The 24,154-nt window shown below is 41.5% G+C and overlaps 1 protein-coding gene across 1 annotated transcript in view; it reads left to right on the top strand.

Moving 5' to 3' along the window:
* The window catches only part of TOP1 (topoisomerase (DNA) I), a 45,404-nt gene that overhangs the window by 9,537 nt on the left and 11,713 nt on the right, over positions 1 to 24,154 (top strand). Inside the window, exons 3-10 of the mRNA XM_019471073.1 lie at positions 8,420 to 8,540; positions 9,111 to 9,169; positions 11,941 to 12,036; positions 13,299 to 13,374; positions 14,393 to 14,490; positions 19,023 to 19,138; positions 22,445 to 22,566; positions 23,268 to 23,390. Coding sequence (XP_019326618.1) covers positions 8,420 to 8,540; positions 9,111 to 9,169; positions 11,941 to 12,036; positions 13,299 to 13,374; positions 14,393 to 14,490; positions 19,023 to 19,138; positions 22,445 to 22,566; positions 23,268 to 23,390 — 811 coding nt within the window. The remainder of the gene's footprint in view (positions 1 to 8,419; positions 8,541 to 9,110; positions 9,170 to 11,940; positions 12,037 to 13,298; positions 13,375 to 14,392; positions 14,491 to 19,022; positions 19,139 to 22,444; positions 22,567 to 23,267; positions 23,391 to 24,154) is intronic.

Here is a 24,154-nt window from a genome sequence, read left to right as displayed (position 1 = left end):
CTTTGTGATAGAGCCCTACGAAAGGGCTGGTTCTAGGTCCAGTTTATTTTGATACTTGGTTGTCACGGCCGTCACTGCTGAAGAAGATTCCTTATGCAGATGTGTATATGCAAATGGAAGAAGTGCATCGTCGGCTGCGCTTACTAAACAGGGATACTAGTTTTTCAGCCCATCTACTGCTTAGGCAGAGGGTTTTCTTGACACTGAGCTGGTAAATGTCCATCTTCCCCAGTGTCAGCCAGTTGTGCCTGCAAGCTAACTGAAAGGTGTTGCATTTTTAGATTTTTAGCAAATGGGTTCAAAACCCATGGAAGCTCTTGGCTTGGAAGATTTTCAGGCAGGTTAGAAAATTCTGTTTCCAAGTTTTTCAAGTGTGCAGCTAGGAGAGTTTTTCTCAGTGACACACTTGCATCGCTTTTGGCAACAAGATCACATAGTGATGGATCCGTTTTCGTGATGCTGTCTCCATAGCACGAGTTGCTTTCAAAAAGCAGTTTCTTTCTCATCTGTTGTTCAAACGGTACTTTCACCTTGAAGGGGCACCTTAAGTGTGTTTAATTTTTTGGCTAATATCTGCTAGGTAGCATACTACTGATAGCAACTGGTCATCAGCAAGTTTGCAACGCTTGTCGTCTTGTAAAAGAAAACTCCTCTTTAAGTTCGACAGCTCTTTTAAGCCCTTTGCAGCAAGATAAGCTGTGAACCTCTATATGGTATGAGAGGTTTTCATGGTCACTCCCTGTCTCATTACAACTTGTTGTAAAGACTCTACTGGGTCGAAGGTCTTGTTTTTAGAAACAAAGGTGACGAAGTGCCCCTTCCAAAACCCAGCCCTGCAGCAGTGCCACCATGTTACTGTCCCTCCACTGTGACCATCCAGCACCTCCCGTTTGCAGCAAAAACACCAGCTGAACCCTACTGCAGCGGACCGCAGCAGACCTCTGAGAGCCTCTGCCCTGCTGAGGAATGTGACAGCCATTTTGATAGGGGATATTTCTTCACAGAAGAATTTTGAAGGAAAAAAGCCTCCCTGTTTGTCCTGAAGTTTCTTCTTTGACAATGAAAAACAAGTGAAAAATAGGCATTACTCCATTAGAAATTAAACAAAAAATTTCCAAAGTAACAAGAATGTAGGATTTTCCCAAGGGTTTTACCTGTATGGGGAATTTTTAAAGCACTTGATAAAAGCCTGTCACCTGTTGCTAAAATTGAAAATGCATCCTTTAGAAAAGTTTGTTAGATTAATAGAATTGCATGTAAATCTTCAGAAAATCCATTCTGTACTTCAGAAAAGGTGCTGTGTTATTGCAAAAGATGTGCTGGATCTTTGATAATTCTTAAAGAGGTTGAACGGTGCTTGAGCGGAAATCCAAGCCATTGTTGGTGAAACTTGGTCTGTACCTCCGTGGCGTTTTATACAGAGTGTGTGAAGAGCCCCCTAATTGCGTTCTGGGAAGTACAGTGCTGCGTCGGACATTGTACACAGTTAAGAGCATTGTCTGTGTTTGAAGCGGATCATTTTTATGTCTGTAATAGTCTGACAATTTTATTTCCTGCGCTGTACTTAAAAAAGGCTTTTAAAATAAAACCTGCATCAAGAAGGCAGAACAACTCCAATGCAGGAGAATAAATGTTTCCTGTATCCAGACTCTGAAGGATCTAAACTGCCAAGATAAGTCTCAGAAATACCTAAAATAGATAATTTTTATTTCATATGGCAGAAGTGTGTGGAGTGGTATGTAGAACTTCTTAATTTTGCTTCTTGCTTTCCTCCTCTCCCACTCACAAGATGACACTTCTGTATCTTAACCACTCATTTACAGCTGTAGTAAACTGGGAGAGAATATTTGTATGCCTCACATCTTCTCCATCACCCCTCAAGGAAAGAAAACACAAAGCCCACTAAAGAAAAATCCATGTCAAAGAATAAATCCACATAGCTATCAAGCAATCTCTATCAAGCAAAGTGTTTTCTTTTGCTCCTTTTCTCAGCCCTGTACTTACTGATCCCCAAAAGAAAATCTAATACATACCCATTAAATATAAATGTCAGTGGTTAAAAAAAAAAAGAAACAAATCTGATGTGGCAAGAGGCTTCTGATCTGTGGGAGACGAGCATTTCAAACAAGTAGACCATGTAAAATAATGAAATAATGGTGCCTTTGAAGCCAAGACTTGTTAGAGATTGGTTTAGAAGTGTTCACAGTAACAAGTGTCTTTCTGCCAGGTATCTTGGGATTTGTGCATGGAGTGTGGGCTGCCAGTAGACTGAACAGCGCAGACATGGCTGTGACAGGGAATGGGAGTAGAGAGGCTGCTCCTGCAGCACTGATCTGTGTTGTCAATGTGACAAGCATCTGAGCCGCAGCAAGAAAAATCTTCTGTCAGTTTGCATATTTCCTCTGTTTACTAAATCTCTTGTGATCACAGCTTGAGATGAACAGAATCTTGGAACACATAAGGGGTTTATAGACCTGATCTTCACCGGCACCTTCTAAGTTTTATGGTTTTGCTAGGAAAAACACAGATTCCAGGCGTTTGCTAGTCGTGAATGAGGATAAATTTCTGTTCAGACTTCTTGCACACCTTCTCTGATTTATTATGTGATCCTGAACTGCTAAGAATTGTGTGCATTGGGGGCAGGAAGAGGCCAGGATATCTGACGTAGGGGAAAAAGCAATTTTAAAAAAAAATTTCAGCACCCCCTGTTCCCTAGCGTGGGGAGTTTTGTTTTTATCCCCCGTTTGAGTGCGCAGTTCACCTTGATCAGCTTTCTAATGTGACATTGCCTTCCAGTAGTAAAAAATTTTTGCTTTTCATTTGGTAGTATACCTGATTCTCGCACATCTATAGAAGGTGCATGCTAAGCCTGATCCTCGTCTGAATGTGCGAATATTGTTCTACTTTCTAATATTTTTATCAGCTGTTGATTAGTCTAGCTTTTTATCTTGTTTCTCTTGATGAAGGCTTGATCTATTATCTGTGAAAACTGGTGAAAAGACTCCTTTCAACTCTGGGAAAAGTGGTTTCAGGGTTGTTTTTTTTTATTGTATTGCTGAAATCTCAGCAGAACCATTGGAGCTCACGTGTTCATTCCCTGTAATACCGTATGATGACCCTCTAACAGTGAGCATAAAATACTGCAAGCAAGCTGAAAACTTGTCCTTTGCTGGTGTGCCTTCTGTTTCTGAAATGCTCCCTGCACAGTCAGCCGTTCCTTGGTATGCGTTAGTCTGAATAGGATCACAGTTTTCCATTTAATACTGTATTACGTCAAACGAGACATGGGCTGCGTAACCTGTGCTCTGTCCCCATTGTGTTTTTAGATTTCACTAAAAACACAGCTCCCTGTTATTTTACGCTTCAGTTGCATTGTAGCAGCTTCTGAGTAGGCAAGCAAAGCCTCGCTTGCAGCAGGCTCTGGTGCTTGCTAGTAGCAGATTCCTAGTCACGAGCTAATTACAGCTGAGAAAATGAGAGAGAGGAAATAAGAGAGACACTTTAGATAAAGCATCCTTCCCAGCTTGTGATTTTTGCGGCTGGAATGGAAAGGGCCTGGGAAGGGATTATTAATGTACATAAATGGCACCTGAAGAATGCGGTGTTAAATTACTGCAAAGCTGTTGTAGTTTGAAGAAGGAAGCTGTGATCTGCACATCTGCCATTCTTTGGAAACACTTTCCACTTGTGTCTTTCCCACGTGATCGTAGCCTCAGCAGCTGCTGCCAGGTGCCTGTTCTCCCTTCCTCTCCCTCTCTTCCCTCCTGGCCTCCTGCAGGCATCCTCACTGGGAAATACAGCCATGCTTCCAAGGGAAATGGCTTCTTCTGTTGCATTTACTGCTTCGTGCGCTTCAGCCTGAGCTCTCCAAGGCCTTCAGATGTCCTTGTTCACACTAAAACTCTAAATGAAAGACAGTAAGCAAGCTAGCAAAAAGGCTGTAGTGCTTTGGGAGGTGCATTTCTGCTCATCTGGCCTTTGTGTGAACTAAGCCAGTACCGTGATACATCTCTAGATGATGTAATCCCTGGTTCTGCCTGTATTAATATGGTGTCCTGCTGTACTTTGTTACCTTTAAAAAAACAAACACACAAACAAACAAAAACCAGTGCAGGTTGTCAGCATTAAGTGCCTTCAGAGGTGTAAAACTGAGTGCCGTTGCAGTGGTTCAAAAAAACAAACACACAAACAAACAAAAAAAGTGCAGGTTGTCAGCATTAAGTGCCTTCAGAGGTGTAAAACTGAGTGCCGTTGCAGTGGTTCAATTGTAATGGTCTGGGTGAAAAGGAAAATCTTACTTTGTCAGCAAAGCTGGGTATTTCTAAAACAGATTGTGAACAACTGTTTCATGATCCAGTTGTCCTCTTTTCAGGCTAACTTGCACTGAAGCTTCCCTCTATCTTACGGGGGTTTTGCTGTCCTACTTCAGTGACTTCAAGCTGGCTTGTTGGCAGAGTGGTATGTGCAGCAAAGGTAACGAAGGATCCACAGTGCTCTGAAACGTGAATTCAGGATAAAATTATCTGGGTACATGCAGTCTTGAGACCTTTTTGGTTGTGTTTGGTTTCTTTAAAGAAAAGTGATTTTTTTTTTCCAGTTTTGAATCGGCCAGGAAGACAGACTTCTGATGTTTAAATTGTTCCCAGTCCCTCCTAATAATAGCTTTGAGGTTGTCTGGAAATAGCTTTCTGATAGAAGGCTGAAACCTCTTCTTCAGGGTAAGGATGGTATCCTGTTGCCTTCTCTTTTCTTTTGAGATTAGTGTGGTGGTTAAATTGTGTTCCCCTGGAGGCTCGCGTAAGTATCTTAGCCAAATGAAAGACCAAAGCTGCTCAGCTTGCTGACTGAAGTTAATATCTGTGCAACTTGCTTTGCTTTTGGAGAAAAAGTTTTCTCAGGATTGTTGCTTGAAGCCTTTGTTATCAGTGGGTTTCCAAATGAGCTTTTCTGAGAGATGCAGATTTTGGTCCCTCCTAGGGAAGAGGGGCACATGCGTTCATCGTTGCACGTCAGAAAACTTTGGACTGAGTTGTTGAAGTCAGAGCTGTGGTCCAGTGTCTAGAAACACGTAGAGCTGACGAGCCATCTACTTACAAATGAGGGAATGAAATTTATGCTCTTTTTCTACATTGGAGCAAGTAGCACATGAAATCAAATTTTTATCTGGGGAATTTCTTCCAGTCCCGTACCAGGAGCAGCAGCAAGCAGGACCTCAGGGCCTAGCCACCAATAGTGTTTTGAAAATGAAGCTGCAGAGTGAAACTGGAGACAGAGTTTCCTTGGGTTATCTGAGCCTACATTGCTTTGGTGAGAAATCTTAGTGCTTGCTGCAGAGCAAAGGGGAAGGATAGTCTTGTGATTAAAAAATTAAAAAAAACAACGACTAAAACTGAGTCAGGAATCCAGACTTCTTGATTCTGACTCCGGTGCTGAAAAATCTTAGCTTTAGATTAGATTGCATAACAGCTTTTCAATGGTAGCCACTTACTCTCTTTCGAGGGATGTCATTTGAGCTTCTACTTAAGCAAGCCTAAGTTTTTACCACTTTTTTTTGTTCTAGCCATAGTCTGTAAGCATTCAACACACATAAAAATTGTCACTGCTTCTCTAGGCCAATGGGATTTTCTGCCTTTTTCAGTATTAGCTTTGCAGATGTAGATTGTCATCTGTTAATTTGCTTTTGGTCATGTTTTGTGTACATCCCAGGGCTCTACCAGTGACTTACTGAAAACTAGTGCTTTTAGCTGCTAGTGAGGATGAGTATGGTGCCTTTGAAAACTTAAACTTTTTTCTTTTTTTTTTTTTGCTATTCCAAACTCCCAAGCAAGATGCTGCCATGAACTTTACCTTAAAGAGCTAACTCCATTGATTGCAGTGTGTACCATGCTTTGAAGATGCAAATCGTTGTCTGAGTAAAACATGTTATTTCAGGTAGGATTTAAATACCAAATAAGAACAAATCAGAAAATAGAAACAAGCAGACTTGCAGAGAACAAAATGGGTCTAAGCCTTGCGTGTTTGTTCGTTATGATTTTTCCTGTATGATGATATACCTTTGTAATTGTAAAACTTAAATCTTTGGCAAATGAGGCACCTAGCGTACAGATAACAGTACAAGATATCAAGTCAGAATTTCCAGACCTTCTTGAGTTTAAAAATGATTAATAACATGTGTGAGGTTTGTGCTTTCAGCCAGTCAATGAATCTGGTTGGAGCAAAGGAAAATGAAATAGGTGTCTTGAGTCTGAGATACTGATGAATAAACAGGGTACAGAAACTGGGATGTCAAGTCTGAGCAAGAGTAGCAGGCATCTCGTGGATTTCCGAGATCAGTGTCAGGATGTTCTGTGTGTGTACTTGCATGTCCTGATCACACAGTGTACATAACACGATCTGCTGGGTAAGAATAGTCTGCAGTTGTTGAATCTTCACTCACAGGCAACATGTGGTGCTGTGTATCTTATCTACAAGAATTTCTAGAGTGCCAGTTGCCTTTTAATGTTTAGATACTCCTTTACAATTTTATATGTAGTATAAAGAGGTTGCTGGAGAGTTAAAATGAAACTGGTTTCTCTTCCTACTGATCTCTTTTAATGCAACACAATACGTAAATATAGTGATTTCCTTCAGAGATGGATTTTCATGCTTTAGCTGCTTGGGCTTGGAAGGTCGGTGTTTATTTATTGGAGTGTGTGCTACTCGGAGCTTGAATAACTTAGACCTTTTGCAGGTTCAGGTCCATTCATGCTAGTGTTACGTGAGGCTCTGAAATTCTTCACGTTGCACTTTACTCTGCAGTTCTACAGCTGGGTGTGGGTTGGCATATTTATGACTGTGGTTGCCTTCCTCTTAATCACACACAAGCTTTCTGGGAGCTGGTTAATGTGCTGCTTGCTTTCCATAGCCATCAAACATCCAACCCTTTTACAGTCTGTTTTTTAGGATAGAAAGAAGACTTGAAGCATATATCGTTTTTAAAAATCACGCTCTTACCTGGCGTTCCAGGCTTGCTGTTTTTCAGGGCTATGTCCCCCAGATCGGTTTGGGCTTGCACTTGAGTGTTGAAATAACTGAAATAAGGAAGCTGCCTATTTCTAGTAAAGCTTTGCATTGCATTGCATTGCGTAGTCCTAAGGAGAAGCAGAGTGCGTCCCAGAGAGCGGTAGTGATAGGAGTTAAGTGCTGAGGAAGGAGGAGTGTGAACTGCTAGCGTGAGGAAGGCAGCTTGCTTGGTGCCTAACCATGCCCAGTAGAAGAGAGCCTGATTTCCGCCGTGCCTTTGGCTTGCTTAAGCCTAGGGTGACCTCAGGGAGTCCACACAACCTTATAAATGTGTATTGAAGGCCTGTCGAATTGACAGGCTTGCTGCTTGGCTTCCACAGCAGTGCTGCTAATCCTCATGGCCTGTTCTTGCAGTTTCTATTGTGAGTCTCCTGAGAGCGCTTCCTCACTTCTGGCTCCAAGGGTCAAGTCATTCCATGAGAAAACTCATTTTCATTTGAAAACAGCTATGTGTCTTTCTGGTTGATAAGAAAAACTTGAAAATGCGATCCAAATTTACCCAAATGTCTCAGAAATCAGAAGGGGATAGAAATGGAATAAAAAAAGGTTGATTTTCTTCTCCTTGGGGGCATTTTTTCCTCTGTTCTGACTAAAGAATTTTGGGTGTTTAAACTCTTAATACTGTTATCCGTAGCACCAGACTCTGAGTAGTAGCAGATCAGATTCTGGCTTGGAAACACCTTTGGTGAGTTCCCGTCCTGCGTGGCAGTGTTGTCTCAGCTGAGCAGAGCTGGGCTGACCACGGTGGTGAGGCACAGTTGATGAAACAGCTCCGACTGAGGACTGCAGCATTATTCCTGCCTTTTCTGTTTGACTTTGCATAAACACAAGGACATCGCATATCCTGTTTGCTCTGGTTTTCCCATCTGTTTGGGAATAATAGAGATCAGCGGTTTTCTCTTTAAGTTCTAGACATGAGAGCTGCTACAATGACAAACTGTTGTCTGAGCAAAAGCTGACATGGGCATTGATGGGACTGGCGGCTCTATTCCAGTGACCTTTTACGTGGACTAGGAAAAAGAGGAAGAGCAGGGACAGTGGGAATTCAACCTAAAGTGTTGAGCTTTAAGCGTAGCAGCTGTGGATTTCCTCAGCAATCCAGGCTGATGGGTGTTTTCCTGAAGCGGAGCGCTTGGCGGCTGTGGCTTTGTGATATGTTCCCCTCCTGTTCCTCTTCCTCCCAAGGAGAATGGATGACATGTGACAGGAGACTGTGACGGATCTTCCTGTTAAGGTGATCCCTTATTTTGTAGGCTTTGTAATCATCAAAACCTGTGACTTTTTACCACTGGAAGTTGTCTGTGTTAGTCAAATCTCCTTGTGTTCCCCTCTGCAAACATACTCTTTTGTCTTGCAGTGAGCACAAAGATTCCTCGGAAAAGAAACACAAAGACAAGGAGAAAACCAAACACAAAGATGGCAGCTCAGAGAAACACAAAGACAAACACAAAGACAAGGAGAAGAGAAAGGAAGAGAAGGTAGGTCTCTCCTGTGGGAGAGACAAGAGGATGGTTCTGGTTTATACTACTGAATGATAGTATATGTAGCTTATACTTCCAAGTTTTTATCAACCTGGAGAGAATTATCCCAACGCTAACCCAGAGACTTGGTTTGTGGAGTGCTAGATATGAACTTGTAAGGGCTTTATCTGCAGGTATTGTGGCTGGAAACAGTTCCACAGTGGAGCTGTGTCCGCTGGCTCCACATTTTTTCCCCTGTTACTTTTCACTTTGCCAAGCTTATATTCAGAGACAAGGGAGAAAAATCTGTTGGATCACGTTTGTTCCGTGCAAGGGCAAACTATACACTTAACTCCAATCCATTAAAGAAAATGGAGGGTCAGAAAATACTGAATTGACTAAGACTTGCAGAAAATGTTGCCTTTTTGGTGTGTCATCTAGGTCACCAAGGGCTACAGGGGATGAAGATACAGTCACAGTGCCCTTTGGTTCCTTCCCCGGGTTAAATATCCTGCCTGTGTTGCATGTTGGAAAAACATAAGGTGCTCTGGGCAGTGCTAATCAGCTCCTACTTTTTATGTTTTTCAGATGAAATCATCTTCTGGTGATATAAAAATAAAGAAGGAAAAGGAAAATGGTTTCTCCAGGTAAGAAATCAGGTCTATGATCTGAAAAAAGTAGCAGTTTGACTTCTCTTAGGTGCTCAGTGTTTGACTCCTCTCACTTGGTCTTGGGGAAAAAATTGGAACGCTTTTGACCCCTTCAGACGATATATTCTTCTCAATTACGGGAACTGGTAACTGATATACTTGCCTGGTAACTGGAGATGGGAGCTGTTGAATACCTGGTATCTCCCTGCACATATGCTGGGTTTGTCCAAGTATTAAATAGTTGAATTCTGCCAAGGACAGATTGAACTATGGAAACATTGGTAGCTGGAGTTGAAAGAACCTCTGTTGTAAAATTGGTACTTGAACCCTGCAGGCAGTCTTCTGGAGACAGGGCCTTGTGACAGCCCAGATTGCCTCTGAGTGTCTCTTCTGTAAGTGACTACAGCCTAAAGGAGGGTGCTTGTGTGAAATCATAAGTACCTTCAGAAAATGCCTAGATGTCCTAATCTACTAAATTCCTGCTGATAATAGAGCCTCCTGGACTTAGGTGCTGTATCAGTCATCACTAAGTAGTCTTATTAAAAACCTGAAGTGAGCAATTGGTAGAAGAGTACATTTTCTTAATAGAATAGTTGACCAACTAAGATCTCTTGTGACTTGTTTAAATCCAGCCATTAGTTATTTTTAAGGTGGTAAATCTGGTCCACTGACTTACTGGAGGTCTATGGTATGGTGGATGCATGTGTTCGTATCCATTAGTCAAGAAAAGCTTTCAATCGTGTGTCCAGTTTTATGAATCCACTTTAAAAAAAAAAAAATCCTTCCAGTCTCACCATGTTCTGTGGATGCAGAGAGGTTGGGAGAAGGCACCTGTCTAGTCCATGCCTGTTAGTTATTCTTTGCGTATTTTGAATGTGCCCGCTTGATAGGGGTTCCTCCATCCGTTTCATTTTCTTACTCCTATTCAAAAATGCAAACTAAGTAGTTATGCTTGGCACAGGGAAGAGGCGCCCTCTCCAGGCCCTTTTGGGGATACTCTGGAAATAGAAAGCAATGACATTTAAGTGTTTCATGGTGTAGGAGACAGTTAATAATAACTCTTTGTAGCCTCTGCTATTCAGCAGAATTGCATGCATGTGCTAATCTCACCAGGGACGCTGGGTGTTCTTATATCAAGGTAACGGGGTCCTTTTTAGGTCCAAGAGCATTTTTTTGTGTGTTTGAAGAAAGCCTGAAGGAGCCTTCACAATTGTGCCTTCTTCAGGGCCAAAAGCTGTCTAAGAGTAAAGTAACTATTTTCTTTTTTTCCTGCTGAAATGTTCTTTTACAAATTCACCAGAGAAAAATGTCCTCACTCAGATGGTTTTGATTTTCTTCCTTAAGACTTGGTAGGATGAGCAATGTTACAGTCTTGGAAACAATGCAAGTCAAGGTTCAGCTTGGTCGTACAGCTTTTCTTTTAATATAATCACACTTTATTTCCCACTATTACAAAATGTTGCGAAATATTTCAGTGTTAAAACAGACTAGATAAAGTTCCTAGCAACTTAATAAACAGTAGTTCTAGATTTCTGCCCAGAAGGGAGAATAAATTAAATAGGACGAATACCTCTTTTTCCATAGATGTTTTGTAACTGTCTACGTGCTACAGATTTGTCTCTTAGTTAATCACAGGCGATGCCACAGAAGTGGCTTCTTCTAGCAGCACGTATCTGTTTCCCCTGAGTTGCATCTGCCAGCACTGCAGTGGCTTTACAGCTGTGAAAGAGCAAGCTACCTTGTTCTGCTTCATGGACACATAATAGCTAAAATAAGACTCCAGAATGTCTCTTGCTGACTGTGATCTACAAAGCAGAGTGCTGCTTTTTTTCTCCCACTCCATCCAGTTGCAAAATCCACGTTGACTTGGAAACTGAGTCAATTTGATATAGAAATTGCTGATTGAATATGAATAGGAAAGCCCAAGATGGCACTGTTACTTTTTTCTACCTGAGTGGAGCAGCACTAAGTGCTTCAAAATGTAATTTTGGAGTCTTTGAGACATCTTTTTCTTTATGAAGATAAGTGAAATGCTTCTGTGAAGTCTAGAAATAATGAGTTTGTTTAAAGGGATAGTCTCTCTTGCACTCATACTCTTTTTTTTTTTTTCCCCCTCTTATTACTGGTGTCTTGGGACATTATGGCTGAAAACATTAAGCCTAATTTAATATTTGCGGTCTATTGAAAGGGACAGGATTGTTTGCTTCCCGCAGTTTGGACAGTGAAAAGAGACCGATCAGTTTAACTTTGCCAAATCTTTGTTTCCTTTTCTGGTTTTCACATGCCTCAATATTTAGTTGGCGAAAGATTCAGGGGAATAGCTTTCAAATCTTTGTTTAGTTGATAATCTTATTGTCTCTTATCAGGCTCAATAAGCATATTGAGCTGAAACTAAATAACGTCTGCTATTTGACTGCACACATGCATGTGTTTCAGTTTTAAGTGTATTTGAAAGTGCTGGAAGCTACAGTTGTTGTTATTCAAAACCTCAAAGAAACACAGTGAAATCTAAGCAGTTGAAATTGATCTTGATGTTGCTTAAGAAATGGCAAATACGTAGATGCTGGAAGACTCTCTCCTTATGCTGTCTGTGGATGTTCAGAAAATGACACACCTCAGGTCTTTGGGGTTTTAAGACGACAACATGTTCCAGGACTGGAAGACGTGCCCGTTTTGCAGATGATCATTTCTTAAAACTGAATTGTTGCTCGTTTCCAAGAAACTTCCTCTTTGAAGTTAGAACCAACTTTCTTTGCTTCTTTTTGTAGTCCACCACGTATTAAAGATGAACCAGATGATGACGGGTTTTATGCATCTCCTAAAGAGGACTCTAAACCCCTGAAGAGACCTCGAGAAGATGATGAGTAAGTGGCGTGGGTACTGGTGACTTCGATGTTTGCTGTTAGTTTTAAAAAGATAATATTGAGGGAGCAGGTGGGATTTCAGGTCGTCAGCACAAACTTGTTCAGATGGGTGACTGGAGGTCTGAGACCAGACTCCTTATGCTGTTACAAGTTCTCTGAGCAGGGCAAGGATAGTATTTGTGGTGTCCAAGGCAAAATACCATTACCTGCTGCTGTGAAATGTTGCAGTGCTAGTAAATAAAAAAGAAAAAACCTGGAAGGTAGGTAAAGACACTGATGAAGATTGTAAAACATAAATCTGAGCAAGTGAGGTATTAATGCTGGCTAAGTGGCTGCAGCAGTTTCTGTTGGGTGAGGAAATGACTGCACAGGAGGAAGAAAATGCATTATCAGCCTGTTGGGGCGAGGGGGGGGGGGAAGTTTGCCTCTGCTGCTTGGAGTGATTCGCCTAGGGTCTAAATATGTCATGGGTTATGCTGAGGATTTTTGTCTCTAAATCAAAAGAAAAATACACGATGTTTGCCCAATATAGTAGCCTACCCAGTAAAATAAAAGCCCAGTTACATCACACTGTGATCTGTCACCATCTATGTGTATCCAGCTCTTTAGATAGTGTGACCTTATTAGCAGTCTGGAGTTAAAGGGTTGGAAGGGTTTAACCATAGTGGCATTCTGTCCCTATGTGGTATTTCTCAGTTTCCAAGAGAGATGGGTGTGACATCTTCTCTTTTGTGTAATCATTTGCTGCCTTCTGTTAAGTTTTTGTGACCTCCCATCTCATGTCTGCAATGGAAAGATTAAGAATTTGCCAGTAGTCAATTTTGTTATTGTTTGAACTAGTGGGGGATGCAAGAAGTGAGCCTTGTGGGCATATCCCAGACTGATGACTGGAAAAGGACTTAGGAGTAGAACGTGCCGCTAAGCTTTTGCCCATTTATCCCATCCCACGTAATCACTGGGTGGCTACTAATGCTTTTGAATCAATTCTTCATCAAGGAAGGTTTTTGCTTCAGCAGTCTGAAACTTGTGGAGAGGTATTCACAGTAACAGCTTATGGGTTTTAGGGTTTTGTAGCTGTTTTGCTGGATAGGGATTATTCAGTCTTCTGAGCGAGTGGGACATAAAATTATATTCTTTAGAAATTAAACATGCCAGAAATATTGTGAACTTGTGTGCACAAACTGTGTATATGTATGACTTCTCTTTATTTTTTGTACTGGAAAATTGATTATTTTCATCAGCTAGTCTTGTTGTTCTCACAGTGCTGAGTACAAACCCAAGAAAATCAAAACAGAAGACATCAAGAAAGCAAAGAAAAGGAAACAAGAGGAAGAAGAGGTAATGTGAAAGATGAGTTTATGTCTATGATCAAGAAAAGCAAGGCTGACAATTTGGTGTTAAGTTATATAGAGCAGGGGGAATCTGATTCAGGGGTAAGGAGGCAGGGGCCAGTCTGGGACAAAGCTGCATGTGGTAGATCCCCAGCTATGGTACAGGTTAACTTATCTGAGCCATAATGTATAAAAAGTCAGGAAAACTTTCTCTCCTACTCTTAAAACAACGGATTGAGAAGATGCCTGCAGGATGTGAACTTCCAGCCTGTTCCAAGCAATTCACAGTCCTTCTGTTAAGTAGCTCACAGAGGGTAGAGGAGCCTTACTACCAACATCTGGTAATTGCACAGATGATATAGCACAGTTCAGAAGCGGAGGAGATGAAACCGAGATTAGCTGCTAGAAAGATGTTTAAAGCTTTTAGATGGAGCCTAGGGTGGAAATTTCTTTGGAGAGGGACTTGGTGAAGAGAGGTTAGCTATAATTTGAGACAAATGAGCTACGCTCCACATCTAGCAAAGATACCCTTGTGAGGCACATCTTGCAAGCACCTCCTGGCAACATGGTTAATTCTTCCCTTCAATGAAAGTGTCTCTACAGTGAGCATATACCAGTACGTTCCCAGAAGCCACCTCACAGTGGGGTAAGTGTGCTCTGTAGCGTTTGCCAGACTAGATACACTAGTGCAGGCCAAGGAGGGTGTTTCTGTAACTAAGCAATCATGTTACTATGGCCCAGACTTGCCACATATCAGGTGAGGCAGAATAACTGACTGTGTGTGCACTTAGCATGTCCCAAGTGTAAAGTAAAAGAATTTGGCTTAAAACGTAAGTGGGACCATCAGCAGACTTTGACTTAATAGGATGATCTAAGAGCGCATTTATGTAGAGAGGCTACAGGAATTCAGTTGTTTGTGGTCAAACTCAGATACCCCAAGAGACAGTCTTTTAGTTTTAAAACATCTTTTCAGGGAGGGGGGAAATACAGTAGCTTGTTGTGACGGATTCTTACTCCTTTTGCAGGATAGCAAAGCAAAGAAAGCTAAGAGCAAAGATAAGAAAGTCCCCGAAGCAGACAAGAGAAAGAAGCCGAAAAAAGAAGAGGAGCAAAAATGGAAATGGTAACTATGTATCAGTGATGTAGGCTACCCTCTGCACCTGGACTTTCCCTGTTACCTTCCATGCTGACTCAGTAAGCACATCTGGCTTTCTCTGTCATTGATTCATGAGGATTTGTTCTGAATAATTGGCTTACTTTCTGGTAAGCTCTAAATAAATATCTCATTCACTGTGTTCATCCTGTGAAGTAGAAGTGAAATACCTTTTTTGGTGTACCTAAAACAAGAATTAAGTTTTTTGTGGGGTTGGGTCCCCCCCCCCCCATCTGTAGAATGTAGAGCCTACCTATAATGATCAGATACCAGTATTCTTGTGCCCAGAACCGGAAATACGAAATACCTTTTTTGGTGTACCTAAAACAAGAATTAAGTTTTTTGTGGGGTTGGGTCCCCCCCCCATCTGTAGAATGTAGATGCTTCTTGCTGACACTCTTCAGAGCAATATGAAAACTTGTAGGCTTGGGGCTATCAGCAGGAATATATAAATATGTGCAGATGTATTAACTAGTATTCTAGTAGACCTTATCTGTGTTATATAGAGGGTACAACCTGAGTGGGTGTCCACCTTTTTATTCTGGCAGGATGTCAACTGTGCGCCTCTCAAAACTGCTCCTGCCTCTGGCCCAAAAATGAAAGTTGGTCAAGTGACCAGTTAAGCTTGGGCTGTTTGGAAAATGTGTTTTGAATGGAAAGCACTTTCTGTCTTGCCCAGGATCCTAAAGTAACATTGCTGAGCAACTGAAGTTGTGCTTTCGCTCAGTCTTAAATTTTTTTAGAACCTTTTTTAAGTAAATCTGAACTTTGTGGTTCATTTGGAAGACAGGCCTGTGCTGCATCAGTAGTGCTCTGTGTGAGAAACCTGCTGGATTTTTTTAACTATCCACAGTAATTTAAGCTATTGTTATTGCTAGATTTGAGGAGCTATTACTTGTGTGTTTTGAAGTTTGGGCCCTAGTACTTCCCTCAGTTTAATGCATATGTAGTTTTCAAAAGCACGTGTGTTTTCTGCACTCCTGTAATCTCCTGTAATGTATTTTTATGACCTTTTGGGGATGATGTTTCCATGAGCGTTTTCCTTTCTCAGATCATTTGGCTATTTTTAATAGATCTGTAGTGTTGGGGAATGCCTTTGCGATCTTCTTCAATCCTTTCAGGTTTTCAGTCTTTTACCCCTTTACTGTCACTCTTACTGATTCACCTTTAAAAAGAAAAATTCTTCTGTAGTGTTTATAGTCTGCATATTTCTCTTTGATTGTCACAGCCTCCTCAGAACATCAGCACTTGCATGTTTTTTTCATACTTGTATACTCTCTTAGAAATTTGATTTTCAGGCCCCTCCCCAAAACTATCTTGATTTCCCCCCCACGCCCCTGAGCAATCCACTTTTTTCTTGATCCCTTTGACAGCATATTTTTAATGTGCTCTGACATTAACAAACTACAGGGACAGGAAGCAATAGGAAGCTACAGAAGGTCTCTTTAAGCCTTAACAGTCTGTTGTCTTTTTTGGCTTTGTCTCAGCTGCCCTTGCTGGTTCTGTCTAACTTAATAAATATTCTGTTATCACAGCTCCCTTTTATTATAGTCTGTATCCTTCAACAGCAAACCTTTACTGGAAAGCCGTACTGTTCTCTCCTCACCTGCCTTGGCAGCACAGTCCCAGGTAGCTGTGTTAAGCTCTGCGATTTGTGCTTACTGCTGAGGAAAACTGCCTTTGAAAGCATGTTTTGCAAAATTTGGCAGTAGGTAACTGCATCCTTCTGCTGATGTTCCTGTCGTCCATCTGCAGCTTTGTATAGCGTGTCTTTGCTGGACAGGGTTTCATCTGCACTTCAATTGTGTCTCTTAAGGGCATTTTATGTTCCATCTGAGTCAATTTTCTGAATGTCTGATATCTTTTTCTGGCTGCTTTCTCAAGCGCTTGCTGCCTTGAGCATTTTCATCCTCACTTATGTGAATACTTGATGCTAGACATTCCCAAGGCATTGGCCTCGTTCATCACCATGTGGAGCAGTTTTAGAGGTCATTTTCACACCCTGCCAGTGTGTGAAGAATATGTAATCCAGAAGTATACCTTATGAGCGCTTCTCCCACCTTGTGTTATGGCAAGTTCATTTCCTTGAAATAACATATCCCCGAGGTATATTCTGTTTTTTACCTAAGAATCTTCTCTATATTCATTCCACTTGAAAAACCCTCCCTAATTCTACCTTCCTGAGCCACCCTGGCATTCTTAGACGGGTTTGATGTGGGATTTAATCAAGGAACCTGTATGACTGATGAGCAGTTTCTGCTGACATCAAAAGGCAGCTTTCCTAATAGGCAGCATTCTCCTTGCTCCCACAAAATCATTTGTAGAACATTCCTTTAGGACCAGGAGCTACCTTGGGCAGTGTTGCTGTAGTGCTTTTTTTGTTTAAAACCAAATGAGGATGAAAAATTGGCTGACCTCAGGAGGCTCACTTTTACCTTTTGTCTTAACGCTTATGTACGAGGTTTAGGAAGGTGTAGGTGGGATTGGGAATGGTTTGTGATCTTTTTGTGGCAAACTTTCTGGTAGCTTTGGACTTCGAAACCACCCCATGGATCCCATGTTTCCTTGTAGCCCTCCCAAAAGGCACAATGTGCTTCAGCTATCTATTTAAACTGCTACCTTTCTAGTAGTCCTTTCACATGCGTCCTTTATAAAAGAACAAGAATGGGTAGAGGAACAGAATTTCTCATCAAGTAAATACCAGGGTGATAAATCTTAAAAAGCCACGGCTGAAAAGCAAGAATGACAAACCTATGCTGTAAAGTAGTAGCTACTGTGAATGATCCCCTCATTTTTTCTTACTGGAATAAAAATACTCATTGTCAGAGAGGATAGCCTTTTTCTGGCTGGGAGGAGAGGCGAATGGTTTAGATCTATTTTGCTGGAAGGAGCTTCTGGGTAGAAGAACGTAGGCCTATGTTTGACAAAATATTTAGATTTCTAGCTTCTAATTAATTTAAAAAACAATCATTAGGAATGTAAATATTTGGGATCTAGACTTCAAATATCAATATTAGTTTCTTATATCAACATAGTTTACTCAAGTCTTCTTCCCAGCCAGGGACTGAAATCTGACATACAGGTTTTGTGCTGATAGCTGGGATTATGCGCTTTGCTGTTAAAGATGTTACTGTGCTTCTCATGAGAAAAAGTCAGGTCTAGTGCTGTGGTCAAAGATGGTGCCTTTCTAACTATAGCAAAGCATTGTCCCCCATACAATTGTTGTTGTTCCTAAATTATTGATGTACAGGCACCAGTGAAGCATTTTGAGTGTCTTCTAGCAGAAACTCTTTCCTTTATACAGTGCTTATCTTCTGTACAGTGACCCTGTTATCTCATTAGGGATGACGTGATCTGTATTTGTGCATCACAATTCCTGAGATGCATGCAGTACATGTACGTCTCTTCTCAGCTGCTGTTGCACCCAAAATGGGACTACTCCATAGGGCTGACACTGGAGGGAAGCTTAAACTTTTTTTTTATTGTCACAGCTGCTCAGCGAAGTTGTCTGGGCAATTCAAAGACCGAGTGCTGTGACAGGTTAATGGTCTTCCAGTTGATTAATCAGTAAGGTAAAATAGCCTTTCTCAGCAGGGAATCCTGTGCCAGCAGTGTGTAGCAGTAATGTTCTGGTAATCATGAAAGAAGTGTAGAGGGGAGTGGAGGAGTGTGGAATCAATGGCTTGGACACAGGGTACTGGGAACTGGGGGGAGGATACTGGCCTGGCAGGACCCTTTTTCTCTGTAGATGAATTGCTGACCCTGTGAGCTTGTTCAGTTGGAACGTGGGATTGGTGGCGCCTACGTTGCTGTGTTGATACCTAATGCATCATTTGCAAAACATTTTTATAGAGGTGCTTTAAGGCAAGCTTGCAATTTTCCTGTGCTACTCCGTTTTTCTTCAAGTATGTTTTTCTTACCAAAAGAATTTGAAATGCCAGAGCAGATTTCAGTCTTTCTTGTCCAAGCAGGTTTGTTCTCATTTAGGTCATAAATGAACATCTGTTTCTTTATCTCTGCCCTTAATGGCATACTTGTCCACATCTGAAAGCGGCTGCATAATATACTACAATTGTTTGGCTTTGCTGAGCAGGCATCCTGGACCTGATGTTAGATCACAGCTGACTCTAATTTGGCATGATCCTAGCTGCTTTACAAGACTGAATTCTTCATTTTCTTAAGTTCTAAGCTTTTTCAGCTGTGTGATTTTTGTGGAAAGAGTGGCAAGTGGGAGGTGAGGACTATGGTGTCATCAGATAACCTGTGACCCAAAGTGTTCTGTTCATTGGCATGGCTGTGCTTTTTTTAAAAAAAGAAGGAAAAAAAAAAGAAAAAAGGGAAATAAATGGTGACAGTGCATTGAATATTTGTACTTGGTCTGTGCCTGGCAAAGCAATGATTGCTTGCTGATTTTCTTTAGCATACTCTTATACATACTCTCATAGTAATAAAATGAAGATTAGGAGCTTAAAATTGTATTGGTTCATATTTCTCTCTTGAAGGTGGGAAGAAGAGCGCTACCCTGAAGGCATTAAATGGAAGTTCCTAGAGCACAAAGGTCCTGTATTTGCTCCGCCATATGAACCTCTGCCTGAAAATGTCAAGTTTTATTATGATGGTGAGTTAATCTGTGTTTCCACTTGCTGGGAAGAGAAATAAACATTCTCAGGGTATTGTGGCATTCTTCCGGGGACTGAAGAGAAGAGATGAAGAGGTGGTTTTGTTTTAGTGGTTAGCTTAAAAGAAGTTCCTCAACGGCTAAGTGAAGAAATGATCTGTAGAAGTAAAGGAACAGCCTACTGAATTCTGCTAACCGAGCTGACATAGAGATGAACTTGTTCTTACTCTGTTACGGTGGTAAATCTCTCGGGTTACTTAACAGTATGAGTGTCTTATGCCTGAGAGTAGCAGTGTATAACCAGTAGAGCACATAATTGTAACTACTTCATCACTGGTCACCTTTAGGCTTGCTGTGTTGTTTTTTTTTTTTAACCTTATGAATTGCAACTTCCATCATCAGCGATGAAATTCATGATCATTTGGTGGCATGAGTGGAATAAAAGACAACTGAATTTTGATACGGATTATTAGGATCTCGTAGGAATGCATGGGATGACCCTGGCCTCAAGGACACTGCCCTGTGGTATAAGCCATAGTCCCACTCACTAACCATTGTGTGTGGTAGAACTAATTGATGTGGGATTCTAATATGCTGGGCTGACTGGTTGTTAGAGGCTCATGTGGAAGGGATTATATGATGTGATGCCTGCTGGAGACCAGATTTGATGACCCGTGTGTTTCTTTTTAGTCCTGTGATCATGTTAAATGAAGGGTCAAATTAACCCAGGATTCAATTAAGTGGGAGGCATTTGAATGGATGAAAATGTAATTTTTGGTGAAGGGGACATCTGTGCATGAAACTCTTACAGGAGCAATGTGCTGTTTTCATGTGACATGACACAGTGTTTTTAAATACTGAGAAATAGGTGGCATTCATTTTCAGCAACAATGTAGTGAAATAAACATATCGCATCCTATAAAAGGCTATCTCCAAGCAAGTAGCACGGTGATCAGGGATGTCTAAAGACTTCTTTCTTAGGGTTTGATAAGAACTTGATACAAAGTTGGAAATTTTTTTTCCTCTATTGAAGAATGTATGATATCTCTCCTGCTGTCTAGGGAAGGGGAGAGGCAAATTGCACTGTAGCTATCCCTTTGGTGCAGGCAGCAATAAGCTCCTCTTCTATCTAGCCATCTATTTCACGAAACCTCTGGGAAGTGCAGGGATTTCTGTAACCTCTGTCATGGCAGAAATTCATCAGTAGGCTCAACAATTATGGGGTGAGCAGGGGGGTCTGGCAAATAAAGCAATCACATAAGTCTTCCTTGAGAAACTAGGCAAAAAATCAGATGTCTGATTTACACAGCAGCCGCTGAGAGCTGCTGTCTGTGCTCACCAGGCATTGTCTAATTTCAAGATTATGCTAGGATGATTTGTAGAGTCCAATAATCACACTATGGCTGGCCAGCCAGCTGCCAGGCTGCAGGCTCTCACTGGAGGAATCTGTCCCTTGCCTAGTGATTGCATTGCGGTGAGACTGCCTGTTTTCATCTAACGTAATGACTGCTGGACCTATTGTTAGTGCTTACCACGCTCGGTGAAGGAGCTTGAAATGCCAAAACCATCTTTTAGAGCTTGACTATATGTTTGAGTGACTGTGGGTTAACAAGCTACTGCTTGTACCCTAGAGGTAGCTTGAACTTGCATGTTTTTCTGTAGATGGGGCAAGGTAGGAGAGTAGATGGTAGCAGCTGTGTTTCAGTCTCTTCTGCTTGTTATGTCCCCTGGTTGCTCTCTGGTTTTCAGTTTTTAAGTCAGGTAACTAATATTCATGGCTCTGGAATAAATCTTTTTTTTTCTTTTCCAGACCTGTCACTGAAAGCCTTTTCAAACCTTTGTAAAAAAGAGGAAATTGTGTCCAATGAAATATATTCTAAAGTGATTAGATAAAGGTGACTGAGCCTTCAGCAATTTGGGAAAAATATCAGTCATTTTAGCCCCAAAACATGTTACTAACTTGATAGCCTCTTTCAAGCTAGACTTGTAGCCTGGAAAAACCGTTTCCCTTGCTGTCTCTCCCTTCCCCCATTTCCTGTTACAAGCAAACAAATGCTGTATTTTAGGTTGCAGCTTAAAAATTGGCAGAGTTACTGTTGGTTTAATTTAATTGTGGAATATTCTCAGATCATTGGGAGGACTTTTTGCTAAGTCCTGTTTTACGAGGGTTTATAGATCTTAAAGCTTTATAGCTGACTCTCTGCTTTAATTTTGGAGATGATGCAACTTTTAAAAACATGTAGTAAATCAAAAGTGTGGCATTTTTTTTCCAAGAGCATAGAATCAACAGTAGTGTTTCTTGTATTGACTTTTGTGCAGTAAAGTGGTCGTTAAAAAGTCCACAGGTGTTGACTGTCTGCCAGCCCATTGGGACTTAAAATATTTCTTGCAACTAGCTGGAGATGTGAGCTGCATGCAAAATCCTTCACAGAGATCACTGGCACCTCATGTGTTGTCAGGAATGCAATCTGGACCAAAAAGACGCTCGATAGGAATGTTAGATGTCGAATCCACAGCTTCGATGTTGCAGCAGCCTCTTTTCCCTTGTGTTTTAAAGTCTTCCCTTGCAGCAATTTCGCTTTGCGCTGCAGTCTCGCGGAGAAGCTGAAATGTGACCTCACCATTCACTGAAAGCTCAGCCTTTCTTAAAAATTACTAGCTTTTGAGCCTGATTTGGAGACACAGGAATGCGTTCCCACAGCAAAGGGAATGATTAGCAGAATCCTGACACGTTTCCCTGTAATGGAGGGGAGTTAAATATTTGGCATCACTTTCCAGCCTGTTTGTGGTGTATACGTAGGAAGGGCTCTTCCTGGCTAGAAATAGCTAAAGGCTAGAAGGGGTGTTCCAAAGTGGAGTCCCTCTGTGGGTAGAAGAGGAATACAGAGACTGTATTTCCCATATGTCTGAGTGCCGGAATATGAAATCCCATGCCTCTTTCACTTCAAACAGCAGTATCTCCCTAGGAGCATACACACCACTGGGGTGTCTCAGCATAGGGTTTCCTGCAGGAGGCCTTTTCCCCTTCCTGCTCTGTGTCTCTCAGACCTGTCTCATCAGATTGCTATTGCTTTTTTTAATGTTTAGATTCCAGAGGAAACTTTTTTTCAAAATGTTTATGATGAAAGTCAAGCAATTGTGCTCCTCTGTTTCCTTTGTCCATCCAATTTGCTGTACTATGTAACATTTTAAAGAAAAACTTCTGTGTGGTAAAAATATAGTGTCCTTTAAGGTAGTTACTATGGCCTCTTTCTGGCTTCAATTCCTGTTTATCATTTTGTTTAAAAAGAAAACCTTTCTTTGTAGGTAAAGTCATGAAGCTGAGCACCAAAGCAGAAGAAGTTGCCACATTCTTTGCAAAAATGCTTGATCATGAGTACACTACAAAGGAGATCTTCAGGAAAAACTTTTTCAAAGACTGGAGAAAGGTATGCATGTAGTCCTGGGCTGCAATGACTGCAGGCATGGCCAGTGTCTCCTCAGCACTGGGCAGTGAGAAGGGGCTACTGTTCCATGCACAGGAAAGTTAGCCTGAGGCAACTAAAAGCTGCCTCAGATTGTTGCTGTGAAGTTTCCAGTTTATCCTGTAGTTTCACCAGGAAGGACCCTATCACAAATACCTTTCTAAACCAACAAAGTCAGACTTCTCCCAACCAAATTTTCCTGTTACAGTATGATGGGGTATAGCTGATCTGACTGTTACATGCCTTGTTGAAGAGCCAGCTTTATATTACAAGGAAACCCCTTCCAAAGACCTAAAATTCAGAACTTGGCCTCAGTCAACTGATCAGCCATAAGATCAAACCTTTAGATCAGCTGATGCAGTTTTCCTAAACGGGTTACTGGATTTTTCTTCCAAAGTGAGAGCACTTTGGGAGGTGGTACAGCATTGCCAGTGCTCTCAGAGATCAGACCACTGGAAGGCCAGCACTCCATATGCTCTGCTTCTTGTCCTTTCCTCTTTGACCTTAGCTGGAGTGAGCATGTGCAAGAATTTGGGAGTTCTTGGGAGTTTGTTGTGAGAGCCTGTCAATTGTTCCTGTTTAAACTGCCTGGGGTAGGGTAAGTTCTACTATGCATGAAAACTTACTATGTATGAAAACTTAAGGCGCTACTTTCTTTCTGCAAGGAAATGACCCCTGAAGAGAAGAGCACTATCACCAACCTCAGCAAGTGTGACTTCACCCACATGAGCCAGTATTTCAAAGCTCAGTCGGAAGCTAGGAAACAGATGTCCAAGGAGGAGAAACAGGTACCAGAGGGAATTCTAGGAGACTTCTTGATTCTTAGCTGGCTTGTAAACATCTTTGTGTAATCATTCCTCTGCCTGCCTTGTTGTTTATAAGTCAGTGTTTACTAGCTTTCAAATTACTACTTTCATGTTAACTGTAGGAATCTTTACTGTGCAGCTCAGGTAGAGCAAAGCACTGTGTTTACCGCTGAATCTTCATCCTGACTTAGAATGATTTTGATAGGGCTAAGGCTCCTGATCCTGCTTAAGTAAATAAAGAGAATCAGAGGTGCTAAGTTCATGGGAGCCTTGGTCCCTGGCCAATAATGAGCAGTTGGATACTCAGTTATGGATAGCTTTTCATTTTAGAAGCTCCTAGGGTTTGGAGGGTAAAATTGGGGATGGTGGAAGGGATGCAGCAATGGCATTAGTGAATAAAATGAGAGAACAAATCTTATATATCAGGTAATGCAGTTTTCTGAATAAAAAACGAACTTTATTTTCCAGTAGCATGGCTGCAGTGGCTTGTGGGGAGAGAATTAAATAGTTTTTAGATGACTGAGACTTACTGCAATGGAAGCTGGAAACTTGCCCCAAGTTCTTAGTTGATCTTTTGCAATGCTACAGTAATTGTCCTTTGAGTGAGGGGCCTGGTAGCTGGGAAGTATGGCCTTTGGGGTCAGGGGGGTCCCACCAAAATAGAGAGCCCATGTCTTACTGCCGTTTCCATTTGATAAACGTGGGTGAGCCCTTCTCAGTTTGTCTGTGGTAGTTATTACAATGGA

Source organism: Aptenodytes forsteri, unplaced genomic scaffold, assembly GCF_000699145.1.
Source record: "Aptenodytes forsteri isolate BGI_AS27 unplaced genomic scaffold, ASM69914v1 Scaffold369, whole genome shotgun sequence".
Lineage (NCBI taxonomy): Eukaryota > Metazoa > Chordata > Aves > Sphenisciformes > Spheniscidae > Aptenodytes > Aptenodytes forsteri.
This window is presented reverse-complemented; position numbering and strand designations above follow the sequence as displayed.